A 26,351-nucleotide genomic window follows, 5' to 3' on the forward strand; every position below is an offset into this window, starting at 1 on the left:
TTTTTTTTTTTTTTTTTGCCAAATTTGGGATTTCTTAGCCATTTATTTCCTTAAATGCTTTTTCAGCACTTCACTTTTCTGTGAATTTGCTGAGACCTTTGGGCTTCCGTGTGCTGCGAGAGCGTGCACACTTGTCTGCGTGGGCCATCTTGCGGCCCCTCTCCACCGCACCTCCCAGATGATCCAGCCCTGTCTCCTCGGCCCTGGCAGCTGGAACTGCCTCTCCAGGCTGACTTGAAATCTCTATGGTTCTTCATGTGCCGAGTAATTTGGGGTTATGTCCTGAACATTGTGAGAGGGGTTTGTGTGTTTACGTCGCGCGAGGAATGTGAGTGTTTTAGTTTAGCATTGAGCCGACCTGGGTGGATTCTAGCCTAGGTCCCAGCGACCTTCTGTGGTGTGCGGTTCCCATCCCAGTTCAGGTTGTGAAGCCTTGGCAGTGCTGCTGGCCTTGGCCTGGGACGGTGGCAGTGCCTGTCAGCTTAGCTGTCGTCTGCTTCAGAGGCCAGTGTGGATGGGACCCAGGCATGGGCCGACCCAGGGACACCCCCCAACTCCCCAGAACCACCCTTTTCAGTCCCTCCATTCCATGATCTTTGGGTCCTTTCACATTCTGGGTCTCCCCTTTGTGGTCCTCCAGGGACGTGGGGCTCTCTTTGTACCATCCATTGCACTCTGCTGGTGTCATGGAGGTTGGGCCCACGCCCGGCCATGCAGGAAGGATTACAGGGAGGAAAACGCAGCCGGAGTTTGTCTTGCCCATCTGGAACAACAGCAGCTTCAGACAGAGGGCACAGCTTCTGCTTCAGGCTCCCTGCCGCCACTGCAGCCCCGTGGGCTCAGCCCGTGGTCGTGTGCGAAGAGTGGAGGCGGGGACCACAGGGGCCGGGGAGTCCATACTCCAAGCAGGGAGGATTCCACGCTCCTGAAGCTCAGTGGCTTTCTTTCCTGGCCCCCAGGTGAGTGCCAGAGGACTTCACCTTGAGCTCCTGGTACAGCAGCCTCACCACCACCTGGATGTTGGCACGAGGCGGAGCTCAGAGGAGTGAGAGAAGGGCCACAGTGTCCCCTGCCCGCCAGTGCGTGGGCCTTCCAGAGCCGGGCATCCATCCAGGCTTTGTAGCCGTGTCTGTGGGAGAGGAAGGGCAGGCGTGAGCACCCGGTCACACTGCCACGTCTGCGGGGCTTTGTCACATGCTGTCTTTATGACAAACAAGCCTGGAGGGGCGGGGCGCTCCGTGTCAGGACACACAGCGAGTGTTGGGTTAAGCTGGGCCCCACTACCCTTGTGTGACCATCTCCAGAGCTGGGGGTCCTATGTACCCCACTCGCCAGCCTCTCTGATGGGGTTCCCACACCCATTGTTCAAGGGAAGTGGTCGTCAGTGCCTGCTGTAAGCCAGACATCATGATCAGGGCTAGAAACATGGAGCCAGCCGTTTGATGAAGGAGGCAGAAGTAAAACGTGAAGTGTGGTGGTCAGGGCCCGCTGGGGAGGGGCTGGCGGGCAGTGCAGGGGTCTGGGACCCATGGGAAGCTGGCCTGGGTGAGGGGCTTCCTGGACTGGATGCTGTCTGTCCGATGGGCTTTGGGTCCCCCTACTGTCCCCTCTCCAGGGCCTGAGAGCCTCACCTGAGGCACCCCCCCTAACATTATGCATCTTTTAGTTCAGCAAAAACAACTAATTTTTCTTGCAAAAGTTTCCCGCGTGTTTGATGGGTTTGTTATAAGCAAGATCCCAGCTACCCTCCAGCTGCTTTCCATGCACACGCTCCGATACAGGCACCTGCTTTGATTGGCGTCATCTTCCCGAGGAAAGATCTAGGCTGGCAGCTAATTTATGTGGCACTCCTCATGTTTAAAAAAGTTGCAGTAAGTCCATTTCAAGAAGCTTATGCCAGAACTGATTACTTTGAACCATCTGAAGGCAAACCAGAATTCCGAGCTTTTGAACGCCACCCCCCGCGACTTGTTTCTTCGTGTGTTCTCTTTCTCGCTGTCCGTGCGGTGGCAGTTTGTCTGAAAGGAGGACAGCAGAAGAAAACGCACCCCTTCAGTGCACAAACGAGCACGCGTGTGGGCTTACTGTGGCGGCGAGGGTGGGTCACACAGGTCATTCTGTTAACATGGCTGCAGCTACATGCGTGCACTCATTCAAATTCAGCCCTTGTAAACATTTTGCTCCCAAGCCTTCAGAATCCATAAATCATTTTAAAAGGAGCCTTGGGGCTTTTCATCCAGCATCTCCCTAAGTCGAGAAGTCCCTGCAGAAGGCAGCTTCTCGGAGATGGCCTTGGAGGCCCCCGCCGTGTCGTCACTCAGTCACCTTGGGCAGGTTCACTCCCCTGAGAAGCCCTGGGAGGCGGGGGTCAGGAACACCCACCCTGGGCCCTCTGCCAGGCTTGCTGTCCAGCCAGGCCCCTTACCAGCTCTGTGATCAGTGGCCTCTCAGATGGCTTTCTGAGCCCCAGTCTCCCCTTTACTCAGGCACCAGGACTTCCCTGCTAGATTGGATGGGCAGACTGAGGGGGTTGTTTGTAAAGCTGCAGCACTTGCGGGGCTCCCGTATCCTCTCCAGGAGGCATCAGCTGGTGCCGGAGGTGTGTGCTAGGTCTCACACCGTGTGGCCACCCTCCTGAGAGACAGTGACACTGGGTTGTGCTCAGATGTCTCCCCTGCCGGCGTTCCCTGCCTCACGAAGAGCGAGGCATTGTTGCTACAGAAATACCTTCTAGGCCCGTGCTCAGGATGTTGGTGTGAGTGGGAGTGCCCCAGACACCCAGGGAGGGCAACGCATGGCGTCTGCGGGGCTGGTCTGTGGGGTTGACCAGCAGCCCCGCCTCTGGAAGCATGTCCTGCAGGTGCACCGTACAAGCAGGAAGCAGATGTCAGAGGTCATTCACTACAGTACGGTTTTTACAGCTTTCCTGAGGTATATCCGGTGTGCAGTAAGTTGCACGGATGTCAAGTGCAGTGTGGTGAATTTGCATGTACACACACATACACACAGCCGTGGAACCGTTACCACATTCACATTCAAGACCCCCAGACACGTGCTCTTGTTTGACAGGAATCCCTCCTCCCTGCCTTGTCTCCCCACCCCACACCCGCCAACGTGCTTTCCGTCACTGTAGATTGGCGAGAGGCTGTCGAGTCTTCTGGGAATGGCGTCAGTCCTGGAGCGTGTGGTCTCTGCCTTTTTGCCTCTTCCATACAGCATGGCTGGTTTGGGGAGAGATCACTGTGCACACAGCTGCGTCATCTTCACTGCTGAGTCGTGTTCTGTCCTATCATATGTTCCCTTGTGACGGACATTTGGAGTTTTTCTGGTTTTTGGCTATTCTGAATGAAACTGCTGTGTATTATAAATAAAGTCCCATGTAGAAATCGACTTCGTTTTCTTTCAGGTAAATGCCTAGTGTGTAACGTGTTCCGAGGTTGCCCGTCTTCCAGAGGTGCAGCTTCTCCTCACCAGCATGCAGCACAGTCTTTTTACTTAGTCCCTCTTTTATTATTTTAAACGTTTCTTTTAGAGACAGGGTCTTGCTCTGTCACCCAGGCTGGAGTACAGGGGCGAGATCATAGCCGCCTGCAGCCTCTGACTCCTGGGCTCAGCTGGTCCTCCCACCCCAGCCTCCTGAGTAGCTGGGACTGCAGGTGCACGTCACCACACCCGGCTAGTTTTTTAAAAGTTTTCGTTTAGGCCTTGTAATAGGTTGGCCGTCGGGTCTCACTGTGGCCTTTTGCTTTTTATTTCACAAATGACTAATGGTGTTCAGCATCGTCTCATTCAGCTCACTTGTCATCTGTAGAGATCTTCTTTGGTAAAGCACCTGTTTTTTGTCCATTTTAAAATTTGATTATTTTTGTTGTTGTTGAGTTTGGGAGAGTTCTTTATATGTTCTGGCTACAAGGCCTTTATCAGATTCTTTGCTTTCCAGATATTTTCTCCCAGTCTGTGTCTTGTCTTTTCGTTCTTTCATCAGGTGTTTTGAAGAGAAGTTTTTTATGATAAAGTCCAATTTTTCAGTTTTTTCTGTTAATGTGTGATCCTTTGGGCGTTAGTCCATTTTCACGCTGCTGATAAAGACGTACATACCCTGACTGGGTAATTTATAAAGAAAAAGAGGTTGAATGGACTCACCGTTCCACGTGGCTGGGGAGGCCTCACAATCATGGCAGCAGGCAAAAGGCACGTCTTACAGGGTGGCAGACAAGAGAATGAGAGCCAAGCCAAAGGAGAAACCCCTTATAAAATCAGATCTTGTGAGACTTATTCACTACCATGAGAACGGCGTGGGGGAAACCGCCTCGTGATTCAGTTATCTCCCCCCACGTCCCTCCTGCAACACGCAAGAACGATCTGGGAGAAACCGCCCTGTGATTCAGTTATCTCCCCCCACATCTCTCCCGCAACACATGAGAACGGTGTGGAGGAAACCGCCCTGTGATTCAGTTATCTCCCCCCACATCTCTCCCACAACACATGTGAACGGTGTGGGGGAAACCGCCCTGTGATTCAGTTATCTCCCCCCACATCCCTCCTGCAACACATGAGAATGGTGTGGGAGAACCGCCCTGTGATTCAGTTATCTCCCCCCACATCCCTCCTGCAACACATGAGAACGGTGTGGGGGAACCGCCCTGTGATTCAGTTATCTCCCCCAACATTCCTCTCACACCACGTGGGGATTAGGGGAGCTACAATTCAAGATGAGATTTGAGTGGGGACACAGTCAAACCCTATCAGGTATCAGGGCTAAGAAATCTTTGGCTGTCTCAAATTCACAAGATTTTCTCCTGTATTTTCTTCTAGTAACTTCATAACTTTTGGTTCAGGATTGAGCAGGATTTTCGTTTATTGTACAAGGTTTTAATTCTTTATTTCCCCCACGAACACCCAGTTGTTCCAGAACCATTTGTTGAAGAGACTGTCCTTTCTACACGGAATTGCCTTCGTATATTTTTCAAAAATTGATTGTGTTTATACGCCTATTTCTGGACTCTGTTCTGTTTCGTTGGTCTGTCTGTCTTGCAGACCAGTACTGCACTGTTGTGATTACTACAGTTTTAACATAGTTGGTGAAATTAGGTAGCCCCTCGTTTTTCGTTGTCAATGTTGTTTTCTCTATTCTAGGTCCATTACCTCTCCATATGAATTTTAGAATCAGCTTGCCAGTTTGTACAAAGAAGCCTGTGGGATTTTGACTGAGTTTGCTCGATTCTGTGGATTAATTTGGGGGAGAAGTGCGTTCCCAACACCCAGAGTCTCCCGGCCTGTGGACAAGGCATGTCTGTCTGCCTGTGTGGAGGTCGCCCTGGATCTCTGTCCACAGTACTCCGAGCTTGTCACCTGCAGGTTTTTCTTGGCCTGGTTCCGTTCCATCTCTATGTGTTTCATGGTGTTGGAAGCTTTTGTAAGTGATATTTTCCAGATGACTTTCTGGTGCTGAGTTCTACTTTAATTCCACGATGGTCCTATAACATAGTTAGAATTATGAAATTCCTAAATAGACTGAGCCTTCTTTCACGGTTTAGCATGAGGTCGTCTTGGTACATAGTTCAGGTGCTCCTGAAAAGACTGGACCTTCTGCTCTTAGAGTTGAAGCGTTTATCCAGGTGAAACAGGTCAAATTGGTGGATCATGTGATCCCTGTCCTCCTGATTTTTTGCCCGTTGTTCTATCAGCTACTGAGAGAGTGATGTTGAAGTCTCCGATTGTCATCGTGGACCCGTCTGTTTCTCCGGCCAGTTTGGTTTCATTTGTTTGGCAGCTGTTTTATTAGTACAAACGTGTTTAGGATGATTATTTTCCCTTGATTAATGGATCTCTTTATTATTGTAAGTTACCTTCTTGGTAATAGTATGTGCTCTGAAATTTACTATTTCCGGTATTAGTAGCGTCTCCGGCTTTCTCTTGCTGGTTTTCTTAGTGATGGCATGTTATGCCTTTTTGCATTTTTGTATTTAAAAGTCTTTATTGTCGGTGGTGTCTAACTGGGTGTTGCTTTTTAATCCAGTATGAGTGTCTGCCTTTTAATTGTGGTTAGGCTACTTACATCTAATTTGATTATTGATATGATTAGTTTTGATCTTGTCATTTTACTATTTTCTGCTTGTCTGTCTCTTCTTCATTCCCTTCTTCCTGTTTTTTTTCTTTTTTCCTTTTACCTTTTTTCAGTCTACTTCGCTGTTTTTCTGATTTTGTTTGATTTCCTTTTTTGGCATACAGTATAATCACCTTATAGTCACAATGTTGGTTTTTCTCCTCCAACCTTTATACTGTTGTCATACATTTTATTTAGTCCATATATTAAATCCCCAATATATTTTCATTAATTTTGTTTAATTCATTAATCACTTTAAAACGTTAATAATTTAAATTTTTTAAACAGACATGAATATAAGAAAGCTCTCCCTACGTGCAGTTGCTGTTCCAGCCCTCCTGGTTCCCCATGCAGATCCGGGTTTATGTGCCCCGCCCCACTCTCATCCTCCTTTGCCTGCAGGCCTTCCCTGACGTTTCTGTAGAGCAGTTCAGCTGATGATGAATTCTTTCAGCTTTCATGTCTGATCCGAAGGCATCTTTATTTGCTTTTGTTTTCGGAGATGCTTTCACCGTTCTAAGGTGGTGGTTTTCATTTCTATTGGCATTTCAGAGATTTCTCTCTCCTCTTTTCTCTGTTACACTTTTTCTCATGAGAACCCCACCTTGTGCCTCCGTAGGCACTGCCTCTGCCTTTAAGGTGGTTTTCCGTGCTGTGGTCCTGAGCAGGCTCGTCCTGATGTGCTCTGGGGCTGCCAGCGTCTTGTTTCCCGGGCTTGTGTTCCTTGTGCTGCCTTATGTCTGTTGAGCTTCCTGCGTCTGTAGCTTTATACTTTCCATTGAATTTGGAACTTTCTGACAGTATTTGTTCCGTCATTTCCTCTGCTTCCTTTCCTCTGGGGACTCTCATTCGTGTATTTTATGCCTCATGAAGCCATCCCACAGCTCAGTGATTCTCTTTTCATTTTTCAGAAATCTTTTCCTCTCTGTGTTTGCTTATTTATTTGTTTTTGACATAGGGCCTTGCTCTGTCACCCAGGCTGGAGTGCACTGGGGTGATCTGGGCTCATTGCAGCCTCCACCCCCCGGGTTCAAGCGATTCTTAGGCCTCAGCCTCCTGAGGAGCTGGAACTACAGGGGTGCACCACCACGCCCGGCTATTTTTTTAATTTTTAGTAGAGAAGGGGTTATGCCATGTTGGCCAGGCTGGTTTTGAACTGCTGGCCTCCAGCGATCCAGCTGCCTTGGCCTCCCAAAGTGCTGGGATTATAGATGTGAGCCACCGCGCCCGCCTCTGCGTTTTGTTTTTGATAGTTTCTGTTGCTGTGCCCTGACGGATTCTGTTTCTCTAACGGATTCTGTTCTGTCATTAATCCCATCCAGTGTGTTTATCTGAGATGTTGTAGTTTCCACTTCTACATGTGTCTCTTCCATGTCTGAACTGTTCCATTTTTCCACTAGATTTAACAACTCTCTTAATGTCTCCGTTTGCCAGTGTTGCTGTCTGTGCAACACTGTGTCTTGGTAGGTGTTCGTTGATTGGTTAATCTCTTCATTATAGGCCAGGTTTTCCTGCTGCTTTAAATGTCTGGTAATCTTTGATTGGATGGCAGGCATTGTGAATTTTAGCTTGTTGTGTCCTAGACATCTTTGCATTTGTATACATCTTCTTGATCTGTCAGAGATGCAGTTAGGTTTCTTGGCAAGAATTGGGTTTCCTCGGGTCTTGCTGTTGTGATGTGTTGGAGCACCCTGGAGCAGGTCTCAGGCTGGAATAGCTGTCCCCACTCCTGTCTCCACTCCTGTCCTCACTCCTGTCCCCACTCCTGTTCCCCCTCCTGTTCCTCCTCCTGTCCCTACTCCCGGCCCCACTCTTGTCCTCACTCCCGTCCTCACTCCTGGCCCTGTGCGGTGTCGAGTAATCTTTCCATCACTGTGGGCCTTGACAGACTTTTTGATTTTTAAACCACATGAATATATTTTTCATTCAAAATATTAGATCTAGAAGTGAAGACAAAACTAGACAGCTTCTTACAGTGAACTACAACTGGCCCCATTCCGGTTGCAGCCATGAAGGTTTGTTTTGCATTCTTTTCCCACTGCGGAGAAGGGAACTCACTGTGGTCACCCCGAAGCCTGCTTTTGTTTCTCATCTGAATTGTGCCTCTGTGGTCCCCCGTCATCAGCTCCTTCCACACCCCGCAGTCGAAGTCCTTTCCTGTCTTTTCCTCATTTCTGAAGATGTCCTGAGGTCGCTTTCCTGTCCCTCAGTGTCCCCTGCACTCTGCCGTGACATCACCCTCTGGGAGTGGCTGACGGACACACTACTTCCAGGTGTCCTGCCTCGGGCTGGTTCCCACAGCCAAGGTGTGGTCGACGGAGACTTTCTCCGCACAGGCTCCTCCAGCTGAGCGGGGGCTGCCACGGACTCCCCCATCCTGTACTTGTGTCCTTTTCCAGTTTTCTCTTGATGTTATCTCCGGACTCTGAGAGCTTCACAGATATGTATTTAAAACTAAAGCTGTAGAGCTGGATCTCCTAACCTTTCGCTTCCTTGTCACCCAGAGGGCAGGACTTCCCCAGCATGGCTGGCCACGGATACCTGGTCACCGTCTTGCTCTCTTTGCAGGTTGAAGGTCGAGGAGCTGGAGGGCGAGCGGAGGCGGCTGGAGGAGGAAAAGAGGATGCTGGAGGCACAGCTGGAGCGGCGTGTGCTGCAGGTGAGGGCAGGGCAGCCTCTGGGGGCGGCACCGCCTGGGGCCTCGCATTTCTCTGTGCAGCATGAATGTCTGTGGTTCCTGCCGCCACAGAACACCTGTTTTCCGGCTCGTCTCTCTGAACTCTCTGGGCTCTCCTTCCTCCCATGTGCACCGCCTTGCCTGGCGGGGAGGCCGTGCCGCTGAGAGGCCTGCATTGGCCGCCCCTGGGGTCCTCTCCGCCCTGCGCCACCCACACGCCTGGTATTAGTGGAGTGGGCTCTGGGCGAGTTTGCACTGTGCCTACCCGGGATCTGCCGTGGCGAGGCTGGACTGCTGTTTGTGTTCTTTTAATTGTTCTTTCTCTTTGGTTTTCATCCTCCTGTCTGAGTTGCTGCATGGCAGGAAGCCCTCAGGTTTGAGGTTACCGGGTTTTTGGACAGGCCATTGATTTTATCTTGGCACCTATTAGAGGCAGATCAAATCTATTTTTTATGACCAGTTCCTGGAGATGGGAGGAGTGACATCTGTGGTGACGGGCAGCTCTGAGCCGCGCTGGCCTGTCCTCAGCCTAGGACCTGTCATCTTGTTTTAATTGGGCCGTGGTGTCCAGGGAGGGGTCACGGAGCTGCTGCCCACCCACCAGAGGCTTCGCGTCAGAGCTGCTGAACGTCTTTCTGGGTGTTGGGCCGAGCAGAGCCTGAACCCTGCTCCTTGACGCCCACGTTGCCTGCTGACGGGGGGTCAGGCATCTCCGCAGGCACCACTTACGGCTTTCCTGCTCCTGCTTCCAGCCCTTTCCCAAGGGCACCCTCAGCGGCCGGCCCTTGGAGCTGGTTGAGGCGTGAACGAGGCGAGGGGTGTGGATGAGTGCTGTGCCAGCACCTGGTGAACAGCTGGCGGGGCCTGGCCACCATCCTCGTCTTGTGCAGAAACAATGTGTGCTCAAGAGCTCACTAGTGGAGCACTCCTCTGTGGGAGATGCCAAGGGCTGTCACACACCACGGGGTTGGCATGAGGAATGGGGCTGGCAGTGTCACCTGTGACCCTCCCCTGAGCTCTGCCAGGGCCTTGGAGGGGTGGGGGCTCTGCCCCCTCGCATGTCCTGCAGCTGCTCAGAGCTGAGGCGTGGTGTTGGCCACCCCAGGGCATGGGTGCCACAGTGTGGCCAGCGTGGCCGTTTGGGGAGAGGACAGGGCTGGGCCTGGTGGTCCTGGGGAAGCAGATGTTTATGCCGTGATGTGACCTCGAGCCTAGCCCAGGATTCAGGAGCTGTTCCTCCTGGGTCAGGGCAACGGGGATGACTGTCTGGATAGCGTGGGAGAAGTAAGTGCAGAGCAGTGAGGTGGGGAGGCCGCTGGGGTTTGGCCTGTGGAGTGTTGGGAACTTCCAGCCAGCCCTCCAGCTGCTGCCACCTCTGACACCACCTACAATTTCAACCTTAGTCGGGGGATGCCCAGGGTGGCCCTGGGGAAGGTGAGGCCTCACAGGCCCTGTGGTGGCTCAGGCTGCCCCTGACTCTGGACACCCAGGGCTGTGCAACTGAAGGAAATAATGTAAATAGGGGTCTATTTCCAAGATAAAGTGCCTTGAACCGGCTTAGGTCAGCAAACTACAGAAGAAACAGGATGTACCAGGCCCCTGCTTGGATCACCGATGCCTGTTTGTCAGGCTCCCCTTCCCCCTCTCCCCCACACCCACCTTACTTGCCCTCATCCAAACCAAAGAAGTTTAGTCTAAAATGAAAGTTTACTAGTCTGCAAAATAGTTCGTTTTGCCTGTTCTTACCGGCTTGCCCAGCCACTTAGATTGTAACTCAAATATCTGAAGAGACCCTGAGCTGACTAGGATTGCATTGCATCGTGGGCTGCAACAAAATGCAGCAAGACAACCCTAAAAAAACCTACAGCCCCTGCCCAACAACCAATAGGCGATGTCCAGGAAGACTGTGACCCCGCCCCCCCCAGTGCTCAGCCTGTGAGGAACGGGGGGAGGGGCCTGCACACTAGGGGATAAGTGGCTTGTGACCATGCTGGGTGTGCCTGCCCACCTGACACCCGATCTTGCAAGACCACTGAAAGTCTCTCTTTTGGCCAGGCAGGGTGGCTCACACCTGTAATCCCAGCACTTTGGGAGGCCGAGGCGGGTGGATCAGCTGAGGTCAGGAGTTCAAGGCCAGCCTGGCCAACATGGTGAGACCCCGCCTCTACTAAAAATGCAAAAATTAGCTGGGCGTGGTGGTGGGCACCTGTAGTTCGAGGCAGATTGCAGTTAGCCAAGATTGCGCCACTGCACTCCAGCCTGGGCAACAGAGCGAGGCCCCAGGAGCTGGCTGCCACCCCCGCACCCCCTGTGCGATGCCCTCCCTGCTCCCTGCTCCCACTCCCTCTGGAAGCCTCAAGTTAGGCCGCTTCAAGGAAGATTGATTAAAATCAGCTGCAGTCTGACTTAATTGGGAACATATGCTTGGAGAGGGGCTTGACTAGTTAAAACTTTTTGTAATTAGTTTACAGCTGGTTGGCGAGGAAAGAGAATTCCAGTTACCCCTTAGAGCTGGGCGCAAGTGCCGCTGCCCTCCCATGGTGCTGGGGCCAGGAAACCAGGGCTGGTAGGGCTGTCACTGGGCCCTGCTGTGGCACTGGCCTTTCTGGGTCTACCTAAGAACCCAGAGCTGTCCACACACTCATTAGGGCCAACTGTGTGCGCCCTTGTGTTGCTGACGGGGCTGGAAGTGGGTGGGTGTGGCCTCCTGGGCGGCGGGGCCTCCCATCTAGTGGTGGGGGTGGGAGAGCTTGGGCGCCCACCGAGGGCTGGCCGGGCTGCTGGCGCCCCCTCTAGAGATGGGGAAAGTGAGGCCCACAGGGAGCCTGCGTATGAAGGAGGAGCTCAGACGCTCCGTGTTGGGGAGGCAGAATGAGGCTTGAACGTGTTGCAGTGTTCTCAAGTGAAGACAGAAATCGGGCAGACCCCATGGAACTCCAGATCTGGCGGCAGAGGGACCCTGTGGCGATTGGTGCAGCTGCAGGAGTCGGGTCAGGTGGGCAGCACAGTCCCTCACCCCACCTGCAGCCACAGCCTCCCGCCCCACCCCTGTCCCCACTCCCTGAGTGTGCTCTGTGCTTTTCCACCGGCCTAGAACCGAGGAGCTGGGGCCCCAGCGCTTTGTCCTCTTCTGGCTCCCGGCTGCCCTCTGGTGGGGACACTGGGCTCCCCCCCTTGTGGTGGGGACACTGGGCCTTGCCGGCTTGGACCCCACAGCCTAGGGTGGGCCAAGGCTCTGCCTCCCACCGGCTGCGGCCTGGCCTCGGCATGCTCCCCAGGATGTGGAGGGCACGGGCCTTTCTCGCAGAGTGTCTCTGGAGATCTCAGGTGATGGCTCCTGGAGGGCCCTGCGCGTACCTGGTGAACCAGGCCTGCATGGCGGCCATTTTTGTTATCCATCATAATACCGTCGTCCTCACCTCCGAGACACGTGCACGTTTTCCACATCTGTGGTTCTGATGGAACACATTCCTGGATGGAGGGCACCAAGCTGGGGCGGGACACATGGTGAGGCCGGTGGGGGCTCACAGGCCGCCCTGGGTAGAGAGGGGCACGTCCAGTGGAGGCCGCACTGGGCAGGACACCAACCTTCTGGCTGGGTGGGCGCATCTCCACCTGACAGTCCCACCCGGCAGCCACCAGCTTCTGTACGTGAAGTGTGCAGCGTGGGCCAGCACCCATGCCCTATGGGGCCCCCGTGTCACCCAGCAGTGATGGGAGCAGTATTCAGACTCAGCCCTGTTGGGTTTTTTCAGCATTTGATTATGAACATTTAAAGATTCATTGTGACGCTGAGAGAAGTCTGCAGCGAGCGCCTGTTCACCCACCACCAGAGCTCCACCGTGGACGCCCCGCCGCGGGGCCTCCTGACAGCTCCTTATCCTTCGCCCAGCCGCCGCACCGCTTCATTCTTCTGACGCGCTTTAAGTAAATTGCAGACATCTGCACACTTCCTCTAAATGCCTCCGTGTGCGTGTAATTAAGTAGAATTCATCTTTGGGTTCTGAAGCCCATGCTCCAGCCGTTCCTCAGTGTGGCCTCATCACGGTGCTTGTTTGGGCAGGTTGGTGGTCAGGGCTGGTGCAGCCCCCCAGGGCTGCCCGCCCCACCTGCCTACTTCTCCCTAGCGGGGGCCTCGGGTGGGATCTGTGGCTGGGGCTAATCTCAGTGCCCCAAGTGCTGCTCAGGAAAGAGACCAGACAAGAGCCCCACGACGTTTAAAATAAGTGCATCTGTTTTGGGAAGGAGTGGGTAGAAGAGTGCTGGGTTCCCTGTGTGCAGAAACTGGAAGCACACGGAGACCGTTCTGCTCCCGTCTGCACCAGCAGGCAGGCGGTGCAGTCCCTCACATCCCTGGTCGGTGTCCCTGGGACCAGGACGGGGCGGGCCCATCACCCCTTCTCACCCCCTCCCTGAGATGCCATCCCTGTGGCCCCCAGACCCCTGGAATTCTAAAGCCCCCAACCCTTAGCTGCCCTGGGAGAGGGCTGCATCCCCTCCTGGAGCCACAGCTGCCCCCTTTGTGCCGGCATCTGTGCCCAGCTGTGGTGGGCTGGGGTGGCGTCCCTGTCCCTGTCCCGGGGCCTCCCAGCAGGTGCTCTGAGCCAGTCTCCTCAGGTCTAGCCTCTCCCACTTGCTGGACTCCTCCTAGTGATGCATGTGGCTCATCAGTGGGACCTTTGTTCTGTGTTCGGCTCTTTCTCCTGAAACTTCTACTGTGCTGGAAGGAGTGTGGCCTCTGGACCGGGATGACGGACCTGGTGTTAACCTGGCAGCCTCGGGAAGTGCTCCTCTCTGAGCCCTGCGGGCCTCCTCTGTGAGGCGAGGGAGTTGAACTTTTCCTGGGAGGCAGGATCATGGGAGGGCAGCTCTGTGGGGCCTGTGGGACGCCGTGCCCACAAGCCCAGCCCTCCCGTGCGTGAGCTGCCTTCACGCACCTCCTCTGTGCCAGGCGCTGCTCTAAGCCAGAGCACAGCAGGGGCCAAGCAGCCATAGCCCTGATGTTCCTGGGTCCGTGTTCTGCGGGAGTCATGTAGTGAGCTGATGGTTCAGATGGATGAGGTGCTTCCCGTCCGTGAGAGGAAGCAGGTCATTGGCACAGGGCCCCGGGGACCCACGTTAGGTCCTGGTGGGACCAAGGGCTCCTGGTTTCCTCTCATGGCTCAGGGAAGGACAGAAGAAGCACCCACACTGGACCGGGCCGCCAGGGAGGCTGTCAGCCACAGTCCTTGGAGCAGCATCCAAGTGTTTCCTGTGACCGCGCTCCTTTCCTTTCTGCGAGATCTCACTGCTCCACAGATTCCCGGCAGCCGATGCCATGTGTGAGAAACCAGGAATGTTCCAGCCATGAGGGCTGAAGTTGGCCATGAAGTTGGACTTCTGTTTTAATCTGAGCTTCCTGGCAACCTAAGGAGAAAGGAAAGTGTGGTCACTTACGTAATTCCTGTCATGGGAGTTTGCAGACTAAGCACAAGATTCTACAAGAAATGTCTCCGATGGGGGCTTGGCCATGGTGCTGTCACTGATAGAAAAGTGGCTTTGTTTCACCACACAGACCAGCAAGTCCACTACTGTATACATCCCCAGAAGAACCAAAAGCAGTGACTCATGGATACGGGCACCCACGTTCACAGCAGCCTCGCTCACCATAGCCCAGAGGTGATCTCACCCTAGCGTCTGTGGACAGACGCGTGGATGGACACAGTGTGATCCTTCCATACAGCGGAGTACACGGCAGCCTCGAGAAGGAGGGGCGTCCCGACACCTGCCGCAGCACGGATGGACCTGAGAATGCTGGGCTAGGTGAAACCGGCCAGTCCCAGAAGGACACAGGCTATGTGATTCCACCTGCATGAGGCCCCTAGAGTCATCAGATCCATAGAGACAGGAGGTGGAGAGGCCGGTGCTGGGGGCTGGGGCTGGGGCATGGAATGTGTTGATGGATGTAGGCTTTAGTCTGGAGAGGTGAGGAAGCTCTGGAGACGGACCGTGGTGGTGGCCGCACAGCACTGGGAGTGTGCCGAATGCCAGGGAGCTGTGCCCTTAGAATGGTGATGGCGGTCAGCTTCCTGTCACGTGCATTTCACCACCGTGAGACCCAACAGGCAGCTTGTTAGGAGTGAGCCACACCCCAGATGGGAGGGGCGGAGCGCTCCGAGTGGGTACGCTGACCCTGCCCTCACACGGCCTCGGTCTTTCGGTCACTCCTGCCCTCCTCAGGCCCTTCATCCACCAGCTGGTCCTGCACCTGCTGCCTGAGGCCTTGAGGCCTCCTGCCAGCTCTGGCTGAGCCTCAGGCAGGGTGATTTAGGCACCGGCTGTTGTTTGTGCTCTGTAGTGGGGAGATTGGGATAGCGGAGGCTGCCCAGGACTCCTGCTCATCCGCCAGTCTGGCAGGGACCCAGTTCACTCACTTGGCAGGCCAGGGGGAGCAGTCTCCTGGGTGAAGCCCACGTGTCCTGGAAGGAGGAGGAGGACACCACCGGTCCCCCCTCCTCCTCCTCCTCCCAGGAAGAATGGGCTTCGTGCCCAGGGTGGGTGGCCAGCAGGTGCCCCGTGCACTGACCACACTGCCGTGGCGGGAGCTCGGGGAGATGGCTGGTCTGCAGATGGGGCAAGCGATGGGCTGTGAGCTGAACGAGGACCATGGGTGGTAGAGCTAGGACCCCCCGCGGTGCTCACTGGGCTCTCCCTGCTCATCCCCCCTTGCCCACATGTGCTGCTCCCCCCATGCTGAGTTTTGCCAAAGGCCCCACTGGAGCACCCTCCTCCTGTGGCCTGCAGCTGCTCACAGAGGCAGCAGAGGGTGGCGAAGGACCTGGGTGCAGGGGCGGAGGTGAGAGCTGCAGCTGGGGGCGGACATGGAGGGGCTCCTGTGCGGGGTCAGGTGTGGGGCTCAGAGCCAGGCCTCAGCCTAGGTCACTGTTGTCCAACCCTTCCTGGCAGTTGGGGTTTTTATCTCTTCCCTCCAAATTGTTTACAAGCTGCTCTCAGCAGATCACCTTCTGAAGGAGTCGGGTGGAAGTCAGCGGGTGATTACCAGCACCGGGTAATTGGCTGTGCTGAGAGTCCTTCATCTGCTGATGAGGCCCGAGGTCAGGGGAGCTTTAATGAGGGCGTGCGGGCCTCGAGGTTGTGCAGGACGTGCAAGAGGGTGGCAGAGCCGCCGGTGGACCGACGGATAGACGGATGGTGTGAGTGTGCCCGAGCTCTCGCTCCCCTATCACATGGTGACCATCCTCGCCTCTGGGTGACATGAGACTGAGGTCGCGGTTCTGGGGACTGGCCCAGAGTCACACAGTTGAGGCTGGTGGAACTGGGACCCAACTCGGGCTCTGCCAGACCCCTGCGTCTGCTGCCTGGGCAGGCATGGGCATACGCACCTGGCCTGCAAGCCCTCGTCCTGTGTGTAGAGATTGCCCAGTGGTCTCTGCTGTCCCCCCAGGTAGAGACGTGCCCAGGGACCCGCCGCTAAGCACCTCGATCTCCTCTAGCCTGTCCCTGCTGCTGCCACTTGGACTGAAGCCTTGTCTTGCACGTGGGGTAGAAAACCAAACTCAGGGCGGAATCTGGGGTGTCCGGGCTCCCCCAAAGCTGATATCCCTGAGCATGCCTGCAGCTTCTCTGGGGCCTGTGGGAAGCAAGGGCCATGACCCTGTCTGCAGGTGCCCTGCATGGAGTGCCGGTCCCCACGGCTCTTGGGCATGGCACGATGGAGGTGTCCCCAAGCAGCTGCTGCTGCAGGCACTGCGTCCAAGGGACCGACGTCCTTTTGGTTCCCAGGTGTATCTGCAAGGAAACGGATGAGAACAGCGTTTTAGAGGAGAAGGGAAGTGCGGGGCCCTGCTGGTGCCTGTGGGGCTTGAGGGGAGGTGGAAAGTAGCTGGAGCTCTCCTGGGGGCCAGGAAGAGGGGCTGTGCCCCGGGTTCCTCTTAGGAGAGCCGCCCTGGAGCCTCAAGAAGCAGGGCCCGGGCGCGTTGCCCCGGCTGGGCTGGTCCCTTGCTGGCAGGTCCAGGGAAGCCCCACATGGCGTCCTGGGGCGGCAGCTGTCTGTCCTTCCTTCTGGATCCCGTGTGTGTGTCGGGCCCAGCCCCTCCTGTGTTGTACAGGTGTCCGGCCTGGGTCACCCGCTGGAGCCGTGTGTCTTGTCTCTGTTCAGGGACTGCTCCAGGCAGGTGGGGCAGATGTTAGCCTTGCTGGCTGCAGTCAGGACCATCTCCTCCTCACCACAGGCACAGCGCCTGGAGGCCAGGAGTTTAGCCCAGGGTGATCTGGTCGCAGCCTTGGCCAGATTAGGAAGGGGACGCTGTCCCCGCCCTGCTGACCAGTGGAGACTACCACATGCCATCCCCCCTGGCCACTGCAGGCCACCTGCCCCTTCCCTGCCACGGACTCAGAGGCTGTTATCGGGGTGTCATGGGAGGAGTCCCTGACCCTTGCTGGAACCAGGACAGGCATGACCCCTCCCAGCTCCCTCCTCCCCTGGCCCTGCAGGGTCTTGGGCCAGGAAGGCCAGCCCCAGAGCTGTGTGGTGGCCTCAGCGCCGTCTCCTGGGTGCCAGTGCTTTGGCGCCACTGATTTGGCAGATGTGCTGGCTCACTCGGGTGCCACGCTGAGGAAGGCTGCGGCCCCTCCCTCAGGCCCCCCCTCGCTTAGCCTCTGGGCAGGGCCCTGAACGGCGGCTGTGCAGCACACAGTCATGGCGGGTGGACAGGGTTGTGGGTGGCGTTCGCTGGGGCCCACGGCGCAGCTGTGGTGGGCGCACTTGCAGGCTGGCTTTGCCGTGGACGCCTTGGCTGTGGGGAGTTTCCATTCCCGGTGAAGCCTGGCCGTGGGGCATGTGCTGGAGGGGTCTCCGGGGGCTCCGCCGTGTGACCCTGGGCCACTCCCTCTCCCCCTGCAATTGCTGCAGACGAGGCCTGGGACACCCACTCCCCATGGTGGAGCACTCAGCTCTGCAGAAAGACAGCTCCCGGGGTCCTGTCCTACCCCCATCCTCCCACTGCTCGTGGGCACTGGTCAGGGGCAGCAGCGTGGCCTCTGTCCTCAGGCCTCAGTTTCTCCCTCTGCTCCAGTCTGCCCTTTCCCTTCCGTGTGCCTCTGCCTGCTCAAGAGCTGCTTTCCTGGAAGAGGTGGGACACAGCCCCTAGGCCCCTCAGCGACAGGCGTGTACAGGCGTGTACAGGCGCATCCAGCCCCTCAGCCCTCCTGCTGGCCCTGCGCAAGTTGCCCAAAGTCAGGCCGCTGTGGAGGGCAGGGCTGGGAGGTGCGACCCTCACCTGGGCTTGTTGCAGAGGCAGGTCCCACACCCCAGCCATGAGTGGCGGGCAAGGCCACAGGCAGGAGATGGGAAGGCCGCACCTCTGGCTCTGCCCTGCCCCGGCCCAGCAGGCACAGCCCAAGCTGCCTCACTCTCCTCCCCGAGCCATTTCCTTCAGTCAGGAGAGGTATTGATTGAGTTTTGAGGCCGGGCGATCTATAAATATGCATGAGGACTGGCAGTTATTTGACTGTGTTTTCCATTCCCCTGTTGTCGCTGCTTCCTTCCAGCGCTTTCTCTGCTCTCAGCATGCGCGTCAGGCACAGGGCGACAGACGCCTCCCTCCCCGAGTGTGTCCTGGGCCTTGCTGGAGGCAGCTTCCTCCCTGGCAGGGACCTTGAGGGTAGGGCCCCTCAGAAACCACTTGCTTTGCCCGGGGCAGCCAAGGGCCCGCGGCACCCCGCCCCTGCACGCACCAGGGTGTGGGCTTCTGGCTTTCCTGCCCTCTGCTCCGGGTCTTATGAGCATTTCGGCCGGAAGGAAGGTCCTTAAGGTGAAACTCACCACACTCACCCTCACAGGTGGGAAACCGAGGCCCAGAGAGGATGGAGACCTGCCGGCAAGTTAGGGGTAGAACTCACAGTGGGAACGGAGATTGAGCCAATGCCAGCCACCACCCAACCTCTTCCTCCGGGACTTGGGCTGCAGACAGTCCGCTGAACACAGAGGGAAACAGGCAGTCGAGGCCGAGGCCTCCTGGGGGCACAGGTGTGGGCTTGCAAGGCAGCCCTGGAGCACCCGCACCCTCTCTAGGCCTTGTCTCTCCCCATGCAGACCCCTCCAAGACCGCTGTGTCTGAAGGTGGGGCCCTGTGATCTCCGGAACCCCTAGGCCCAGCCTGGAGGGGAGCTTGGAGAGACAGTAGGCCTGCAAGTGACCGGGGATCTGCCCTGCCTGTCCCAGCGTTCTCCTGCCGCACCCACCAGCCGACTCTTCTGTTTCGCTGTGCTGGTTGACGGCACCAGAGCGCCTGCTCGCTCTGCAAGTGGAAGATTTTTGTTGAGTCGATGATTGCACCGTCGCATCCAAGGACGGCTCCAAACTTTTCCTTTTGAGATTCTCGTCAGCGTCTCAACAGTTTTCTCAGCTGTGAATCAAACAAGGCAACAAATTTTAGCAGAAGATTATAGCCATTTTTCCCCTTTCTTCCTGGAAGCTGTCATCTAACAGCTGATTCCAGCAAGGTTGCTCCATCTCCCATCTGCTTGAGTTGAGTGGTGCCAGTCCCCGACGGTGCTCCTGCTTGCTGGCACTCACAGTGCTCAGCACCCTAGGTGGGTGGGGTGCACGGGGCCGGGGGCAGCACTGGAGGGGCTTCTCCCCATGCCTGGAGCCTCACACGGACCTCCTGGGCTGGCAGCTGGAAGTGGGTTCTGTGAGCAGGAGGTGTCCTGCCAGAATGCACAGAGGGCAGGGGTGGCCCTGAGCAAATGGACAGATGGGGCCTGGGAGGAAGTGATCTTGCCTCCTGGGCTGCAGAGCCCACCCCACATCGGCGCCCATCCCACATCCGCTGCCTCCTGGCCCCAGTGCAGAACCCGCTGGCCCTTCCTTTGGGCTGGAGGCTTGGTACGTCCATGGTGGGAAGTGCTTTGGTCTTTGTGTAGGAGGATCTTGAGGCTGCACTGGTCTGTGCCCTATCTGGGATGCCCCCTGGACTACCTCCTGCCCTGGTAGCCCCTCTCCCCCACCTCCAGACTTCTCAAGCCACGCTTTGAGCCCCTTGGTGCCCCTATCCACAGCCACGCCATGCAGAGCCCTAACCCCGGTCTGTGGCCCAGCGCCACCACCTTCCACACACCTCCGAAGGGTCACGTGAGTGCTGCATGCCTGTGTTCTCCTCCAGAAAGCAGCAGAATAGATGAAACAGGGCTCACAGAGCACCACCGGGCCTGGCACCCCATGGCATCTGCAGATGGCCGCTGCCCTCACCCTCTGTCCCTTCATCTCCAGGGTGGGCCCAGCAGCAGCTCCTCTGCCATACCCTCCACTGCTCTTGGGGTGCAGCTGTGACCCAGGAAGTAAGAGGGGGCCTCCCCACAACTTGGAGAAGGGTTCCAAGCCGTTTCCCGGGACCTGCTGGCTCTTACTTCATGCATTACTTTAACCACTCGAGCGACCTGGTTTTAAGCCCACAGGAGCACATCCTAGTTTAGTAAGGGTTAGTCATCATCATCCATTCATTCAACAGACACATCTTCCACATGGAGCCTATGCTGGGACAGTCCTTGGTACTGGCGGTGTGGTGGTGGAAAGCAGTCCCTGTCACCACGGAGCTGGCCTTTCTGGCGGGGAGGATGCCTACTGAGATGAGTGTTTAGGCTGATGGGGGTGTCCCGCCAGCAACAGCAGTCGCCCTTGGCAGCCGGCCTCTTCTGGGCCTCTGCTGAGCGGGCACCGAGGCACCATGCTGCTTCGCTGCTCTGCAGGGAGAGGCAGAGGCCTGGCCCCTCGCAGCCCCCATCCAGCTGGAGGGTCTCGGGTGTCCACTGTCTGCTCCCAGTGGCTGACGGCCCAGGTGAGGGGCTGCCCCTGCCTGTCTCCCTCTGCTCCCGGTTCCCTTGGTGGCCACCACACTGTACACTTGCATGGGGTGCCAAGCCACAGAAGCCAGGCCAGCCGGTCTCCTGCCTGTCAGCTGCCTGACTCACGGGGACTTCGTCCCCGTCAGATGTGGAGGTGGTCTGCAGGCTCCGAGAAGCCACCAAGGCAGGACCCTGTGGGCACACCCTGACGTCACCTGGTCCTGCAGACTGTGGTCACTGCACTTGGTGTCTGGGCCCAGCTGGCAGGAGTAGGACAGGGCCGACGGGGTGGGGGGTGATGGTCAGGCCACGGTGCCCTGGAGGCTCTTCTGGCGGTGGAGGAGGAGGGTCTTGGGGACAGGGACCCCCTTCAGCCTCACATTCCCCAGCCCAAGCAGAACACAAGTAAGGACATTTCCTCACGGAGCCCCAGAGTTTCTCCTTCACCCGGGAGCTCCCTCCAGGCAGCCCCTCTCAGCCCATGTCCTCACCGTGGAGAGCTGCTCCTGAAGTTGAAATCGCCGCACATGCAAAGGAGAAGGCTGGTTTCCCGTGGCTGCGTCTGCGCTTCCTGCTGTTTCTCACTCCCGCCCGGCTGCCATTTCTGACAGCTCTATTGAAATGCGACGCACGTTCCACGTCACTCGTCCCTTCGAAGGGGGCAGTTCAGCGGCTTTTATGTCCACGGCTAGTGCAACCACTGTCACCCTTCGTCACAGGACGTTTTGATCACCTCTCAAGGAGGCCCGAACCCTCTAGTTATCCATCACCCTGCTGTCTCCTGTGCCCCAAATCCTCAGCCACCAATCGGCTACTGCCTGCCTCTGTGGGTCCGTCTGTTCTGAGCATTTCCTGGGAAGAGAGTCCCATGGCCCGTTCCGAGCATTTCCTGGGAAGGGAGTCCCGTGGCCTTTGTGATTGGCTTTTCTCACTTCCCGTGTTCAAGGTTCACCCATGTGGTCACAGGTGTCGGTGATGTGTTCCTTCTTGTGGCTGAAACACTGACTGTGTGCATGGCCGCATCTTACGTATCCAGTCATTGGCTGGTGGACATTCGAGTGGTTTCCACTTCGGGGCTGTTATGAACATTGACAGACGAGTCTGTGTGGGTGTGTGTGCAGTTCTCTCCGGGGTCTGCCTGGGACTGGGTCTGCTGGGTCACCTGGTAACCGTTTCATCATTGGAGAAACTGCCAGACTCTTCTCCAGGGCTGCCGTGCACTAGGGTTCCAGTTTCTCCCCGTCCTCACCAACGTGTTGTCGAGTGACTTCCCGGCCGTCCTGGGGGTGCAAAGTGATACCTCTCTGTGATTTCAGTTTCTGTCTCTGGATGCTGGACGATGCCGAACAGCTTTTCATGTGTTTATTGGCCTCGTAGGAGTCTCTCTGCAGATGCTTTGCCCATTGTAACATTGGGTCGTTTCAGCTGTGAACCTGCTTTATGTGTTCAGATCTAAGTTCTTTGGGTATAGATTTGCAGACATTTTCTCCCGTTCTGTGGCTTGTTTTTGCATCTCATTGGCATCCTTTGAAGCACACAAGTTCTGAGTTTGGATGAAGTCCGATTACCTGTTTTTTCTTTTGTTCTTTGTGCTTTGGGTTAAGAATCCTTTGTTAAATCCAAGGTTAGGAGGGTTTCTTCCTCTGTTTTCTTCTACAGGTTTTACAGTTGGGCTCTCACATGGGTCTTGGATCCACGGTTATTTAGTTTTTGTTTATGGTGGGAGGCGGGGCCCATGTTCGTTCTTTGGCATGCGACAGCCCATTGTCCCAGCAGCATTTGTTGAAAAGACTGTTTTTCCCTATCCAATGGCCTTAACATCTTTCTCAGAGTCACGCAACATGGACATGTGGTTGATTGCTGGACTCTCTGCTGTGCTGTTGGTCTGTACGTCCGTCTTGATGCCCACGCCACACCGTCTTGATCGCTGTGGCTTTGTAGTAAGTTTTGAAATCAGGAGACTGATTTCAATCCTGTGGTGGCTGTTCTGAGCCCCTGCAGTTCCTTGTGAGTTTCAGAATCAGCTTGTCAGTTCTTCAGGGAGGCCGGCTGAGTCCTGGGAGTGTCCCAGATGTGCAGATTGGTTGGTCCCGACAGCGCCAAGTCTTCTGATCCGAGACTTGGGATGTTTCCTGATCCTCTAGATCCCGCCTAGTTTCCTCCCGTGCTGCTTTGCTGCCTGTGCGTTTGAATGGCTCCTCTTGGTGGGGCAGGCGCAGGAGTGGTGCTGTTTGTATAGGACACAGGGCCGTCCTCATCCCGACACTCGGCTGCCCTGGAGACAGGCCTTAGCGCAGAGCTCCCATTACTCCTGCGCTTCCAGCACCTGCTGAAATGTGTGGCGCGCAGGCTCCGAGGCATGGAACTCCGAGACATGGAGCTCCCAGGCATGGAATGGTGTGCCTGACTCTGCACCACCCCCAGCTGTGATCACAGCAGCAGCCTGGAAGTTCGGCTGTTGCCCCCAGCCACCTTGGGGCACAGCCCTGTCTCACCTGGAGCAGAGATTCTGGGTCCCCAGGGGCTCAGGTGTGGCCTCCTCCTGGAAGGGCCAGGAATGTCCCCTCCACATGCTGAGTATGGCCCAGGAGGCCCCTCTGTGGGATACCAGCTGCTTTCGTTGTGAGTGGCGGCTCCACCACTGTGTTCACAGCTGTGCTGAGAGCGTCCAGGGCCTGGAAATCATGTCAGATGGACAGGTGTGTGGGTGGATGGACAGAGGGAAGGAAGGAAGGATGGCAGGAACGAACCCATGGAGGTCAAGAGCCTGGCCCACAATCACAGTGGGGACGTGAGAGGGTGGATGGCGCCCAGTCTGCCCCTCCCGTGTTGCCTCTAGGGGCTCTGCCTTCTCCAGGCGTTAGGCAGGGAACGTCCCCTGAACTTACAGAAAGGCGAGTAGCTGCCCGGATTGTTGCCATCTGCACAGAGCCCTGGCGCCCGTCCTCCCCCTCCTTGGCCCTCCTGGGAGGTGGGTTGTCCACACCACCAGTTATGGAGCCCAGGCTTGTTCTCAGCCCTGGTCAGTGAGCGGTGCCATTGGCAGGTCGCTCCGCCCCGGCCGCAGGTGCCCAGTGAATGCTCTCCGTGACCCAGGGCCTCCTGCTGCAGGTGGAAGCCAGGCCACGGGAACCTGCTCCAAACTTGGCCTCACTGTGGCTCTGGGAGAGCAGGACCTGGTGGTGCATGCATGGCGCTGAGGAGGACACGCCTGGGGGTTGATCCCAGCCTGCACACAGTGGCTTTGCACACACCAAGCCTTCGCCCCCAGCGGGGCCAGCAGTGCAGTGCGCTGCCCTGTTGGGGGCCGGAGGGTGACAGGATGGGCATTAAAGAAGAACGTCTCAGTTTTATCTTCTCTCTGTTTTGATTTGGTTTCCTTCATCTCTACTGGCTCCCGCTTTTGGTCATTAAATCCTCTGATATGCAGAATTGTTTCCTGGACCTCAAGCCCCCCATCAAGGGGGAAACCTCACCCCAGGATGATGGACCGGTCAGGGGCACCCTGGCTGGGGGTGGGGCTGCACCTCTGGCTCTCGTTCCTGCCCGTGGAACATTGAGCATTGCCAGGACATCCACCCCGGGGAACTCGAGGCACTGCTGGGTCCAACGCCAGCGCTGGGCGTGCCACCGCTGAGCCCCCGCCCCTCCGGCAAGTCCACCTGTCTGCTAAGTGGGAGGACGCTGGGGCCAGGTGAGGCCTCGCTGGGCAGCCTCCAGGACGGTTACTACCTTCTCCCACCTGGAGGACCCTTCAGGAGGTCAGCAGTATTGAAGCCTGGGGAGGAAGAGGAGGGTGAGGCCTAGGGGAGGAGGGTCTCACTGCTCTGGGTCAGAGGAGGGCTGAGTCCACGCCGTGCGGCCTCGTCCTTGCCGGGGTTCAGCTGACTACAGCCCCGCCTGCTGTGCAGCCCCTAAACTAAGAACCGTTGTACATTTTTAAAGGGTTGAAGAAAATCAAAAGAAGAATATTTTGGGACACACGCGAGTTATCTGAAATTCAGAGTCATGTTTCCGTGCCCGCAGCTCCATCAGCGGGGCCTATGCTGGCCTCGTGTGCCCCACGGCTGCTTTCTGGGTGCAGTTGCAGTGCTACGTGGTTGGGACGGGGGTGGGGTGACTGCACAGCCCTGTGACTGGCTGGTCCCCGCAAGAGGCGGCCCCACCCCCCGTCTGCATCCTCCCTGGCTCCTCAAGGTTCCGGCTCCGTAGGATGGTGGAGAGGTTGAGATGCTGTCCAGTCCTCAGAGGCCCCGGAAAGCCAGCGCCGCCCTTCAGAGGGTCCTCCTGAGCATGTGTGGGTGGCTGGATTCTGCACACTGGGTTTTCTTACCCCGGCTGTGCAAACTGAATGAAGTAGCAATCCTTTCAACCCCAAGAGTCTGTGATTCAGCCAGAGTTACAAGATGTCTCTTCATCCTCTGAGGTTTACAAGGTTCTCAGAAAACTAGTGAAGAGCTGCGCAGATTCTCTCCCGCCCCGGCCCAGCGGCGGGGGCTGCCGCCTCCCTCTCCCCTGGGCCTGACTGGGTGGATTTCCCCTCCCCTCCTCCTTCCCAGGAGAAGCACAGAGGGAGCAGCCAAGTGAGCCATGTCTGCAAACCTGCTTCCCTCTGCGGCGGCCTCTGCCATGTTCCATGGGGCCAGAGGTTCCTGGTCCAGGTCAGCGTGTCCATCTCCGCTGGCCTCTTCCATGAGGCAGGGATGGCAGGGTCAGCCGTTAACTTGTGTGACGTGATGTCAGGGGGATGTCTTAGAGTCCGGGGTGGCACCAGGAGGGGTGAGGTCTCTTCCCTTCTTCCCCATCCCCTCCTCCCTCCCTATGGGAAGCACATTCTGGGCTCTGGGACCACAATTGCCCACGGCTGACGGGCTCTAGCCCCACTCAGGCGCCCTGCAGTGGGCACAGCCCAGGCCAGGCCTCGCCATCCTTCAGGGACTTGGAGAGCAGTGGCCCAGCACAGCCTGGGCTCTGGGAGGCTGGAGGCTTACTGCGCCTGGTCGCTTCACTTCATGGGATGTGTCCACACCGGCCTCTCTTCTTAGAGCGTGGGGTGACCTGAACACATGAAATGTTTCCCTGTTCCCCTTTGGGAGATAGGACAGTGTGTGGACAGAAGCCCCAAGGGCAGCGGGAACTCATTGCCAAAGGGGAGGAGGCCATCGCTAAGCACGGAGCTGGCCTGGCTCGCTGGCACACCCCTCATTCACGGGGGCTGGTGGTGTCTGGGCCTGAGGGACGGGGTGCCCACCCAGTCTCACTGCCCCACAGCTGACAGCCACGAACAGCAGAGTCTCAGCACTTGGCGGGAGCCCTGGCCCGTGTGTGTGTGCGCCGCTGGCCCCGGCCCCGTCCCTGGCCCGTGTGTGTGTGTAACTCTGGCCCCGTCCCTGGCCCGTGTGTGTGTGTGCGCCTCTGGCCCCGGCTCTGGCCCGTGTGTGTGTGTGTGTCTCTGGCCCCGGTCCTAGCCTGTGTGTGTGTGTCTCTGGCCCCGGTCCTAGCCCGTGTGTGTGTGTGTGTGTCTCTGGCCCCGGTCCTAGCCCTTGTGTGTGTGCCTGCCTCTGGCCCCGGTCCTAGCCCGTGTGTGTGTGTGCCTCTGGCTCTGGCTCTGGCCCGTGTGTGTGTGTGCCTCTGGCCCCGGTCCTAGCCCATGTGTGTGTGTGTGCCTCTGGCCCCGGCTCTGGCCCCTGTGTGTGTGTGTCTCTGGCCCCGGTCCTAGCCCAT

The 26,351-nt window shown here is 56.9% G+C and overlaps 1 protein-coding gene across 3 annotated transcripts in view; it reads left to right on the plus strand.

The window, feature by feature from the left end:
• Nucleotides 1-26,351, plus strand: part of LOC105537850 (mitotic spindle assembly checkpoint protein MAD1) — a 399,899-nt gene that overhangs the window by 237,596 nt on the left and 135,952 nt on the right. For 2 of the 3 annotated variants that reach the window (XM_011977540.1, XM_011977541.1), the window contains one exon: nucleotides 8,675-8,765. In XM_011977540.1, coding sequence (XP_011832930.1) covers nucleotides 8,675-8,765 — 91 coding nt within the window. Of the gene's footprint in view, nucleotides 1-8,674; nucleotides 8,766-24,829; nucleotides 25,289-26,351 lie in introns of those variants that run through there. The other variant, XM_011977542.1, reaches the window with a different exon arrangement.

Source organism: Mandrillus leucophaeus, unplaced genomic scaffold (genome assembly GCF_000951045.1).
Source record: "Mandrillus leucophaeus isolate KB7577 unplaced genomic scaffold, Mleu.le_1.0 Scaffold180, whole genome shotgun sequence".
NCBI classification, from domain to species: domain Eukaryota; kingdom Metazoa; phylum Chordata; class Mammalia; order Primates; family Cercopithecidae; genus Mandrillus; species Mandrillus leucophaeus.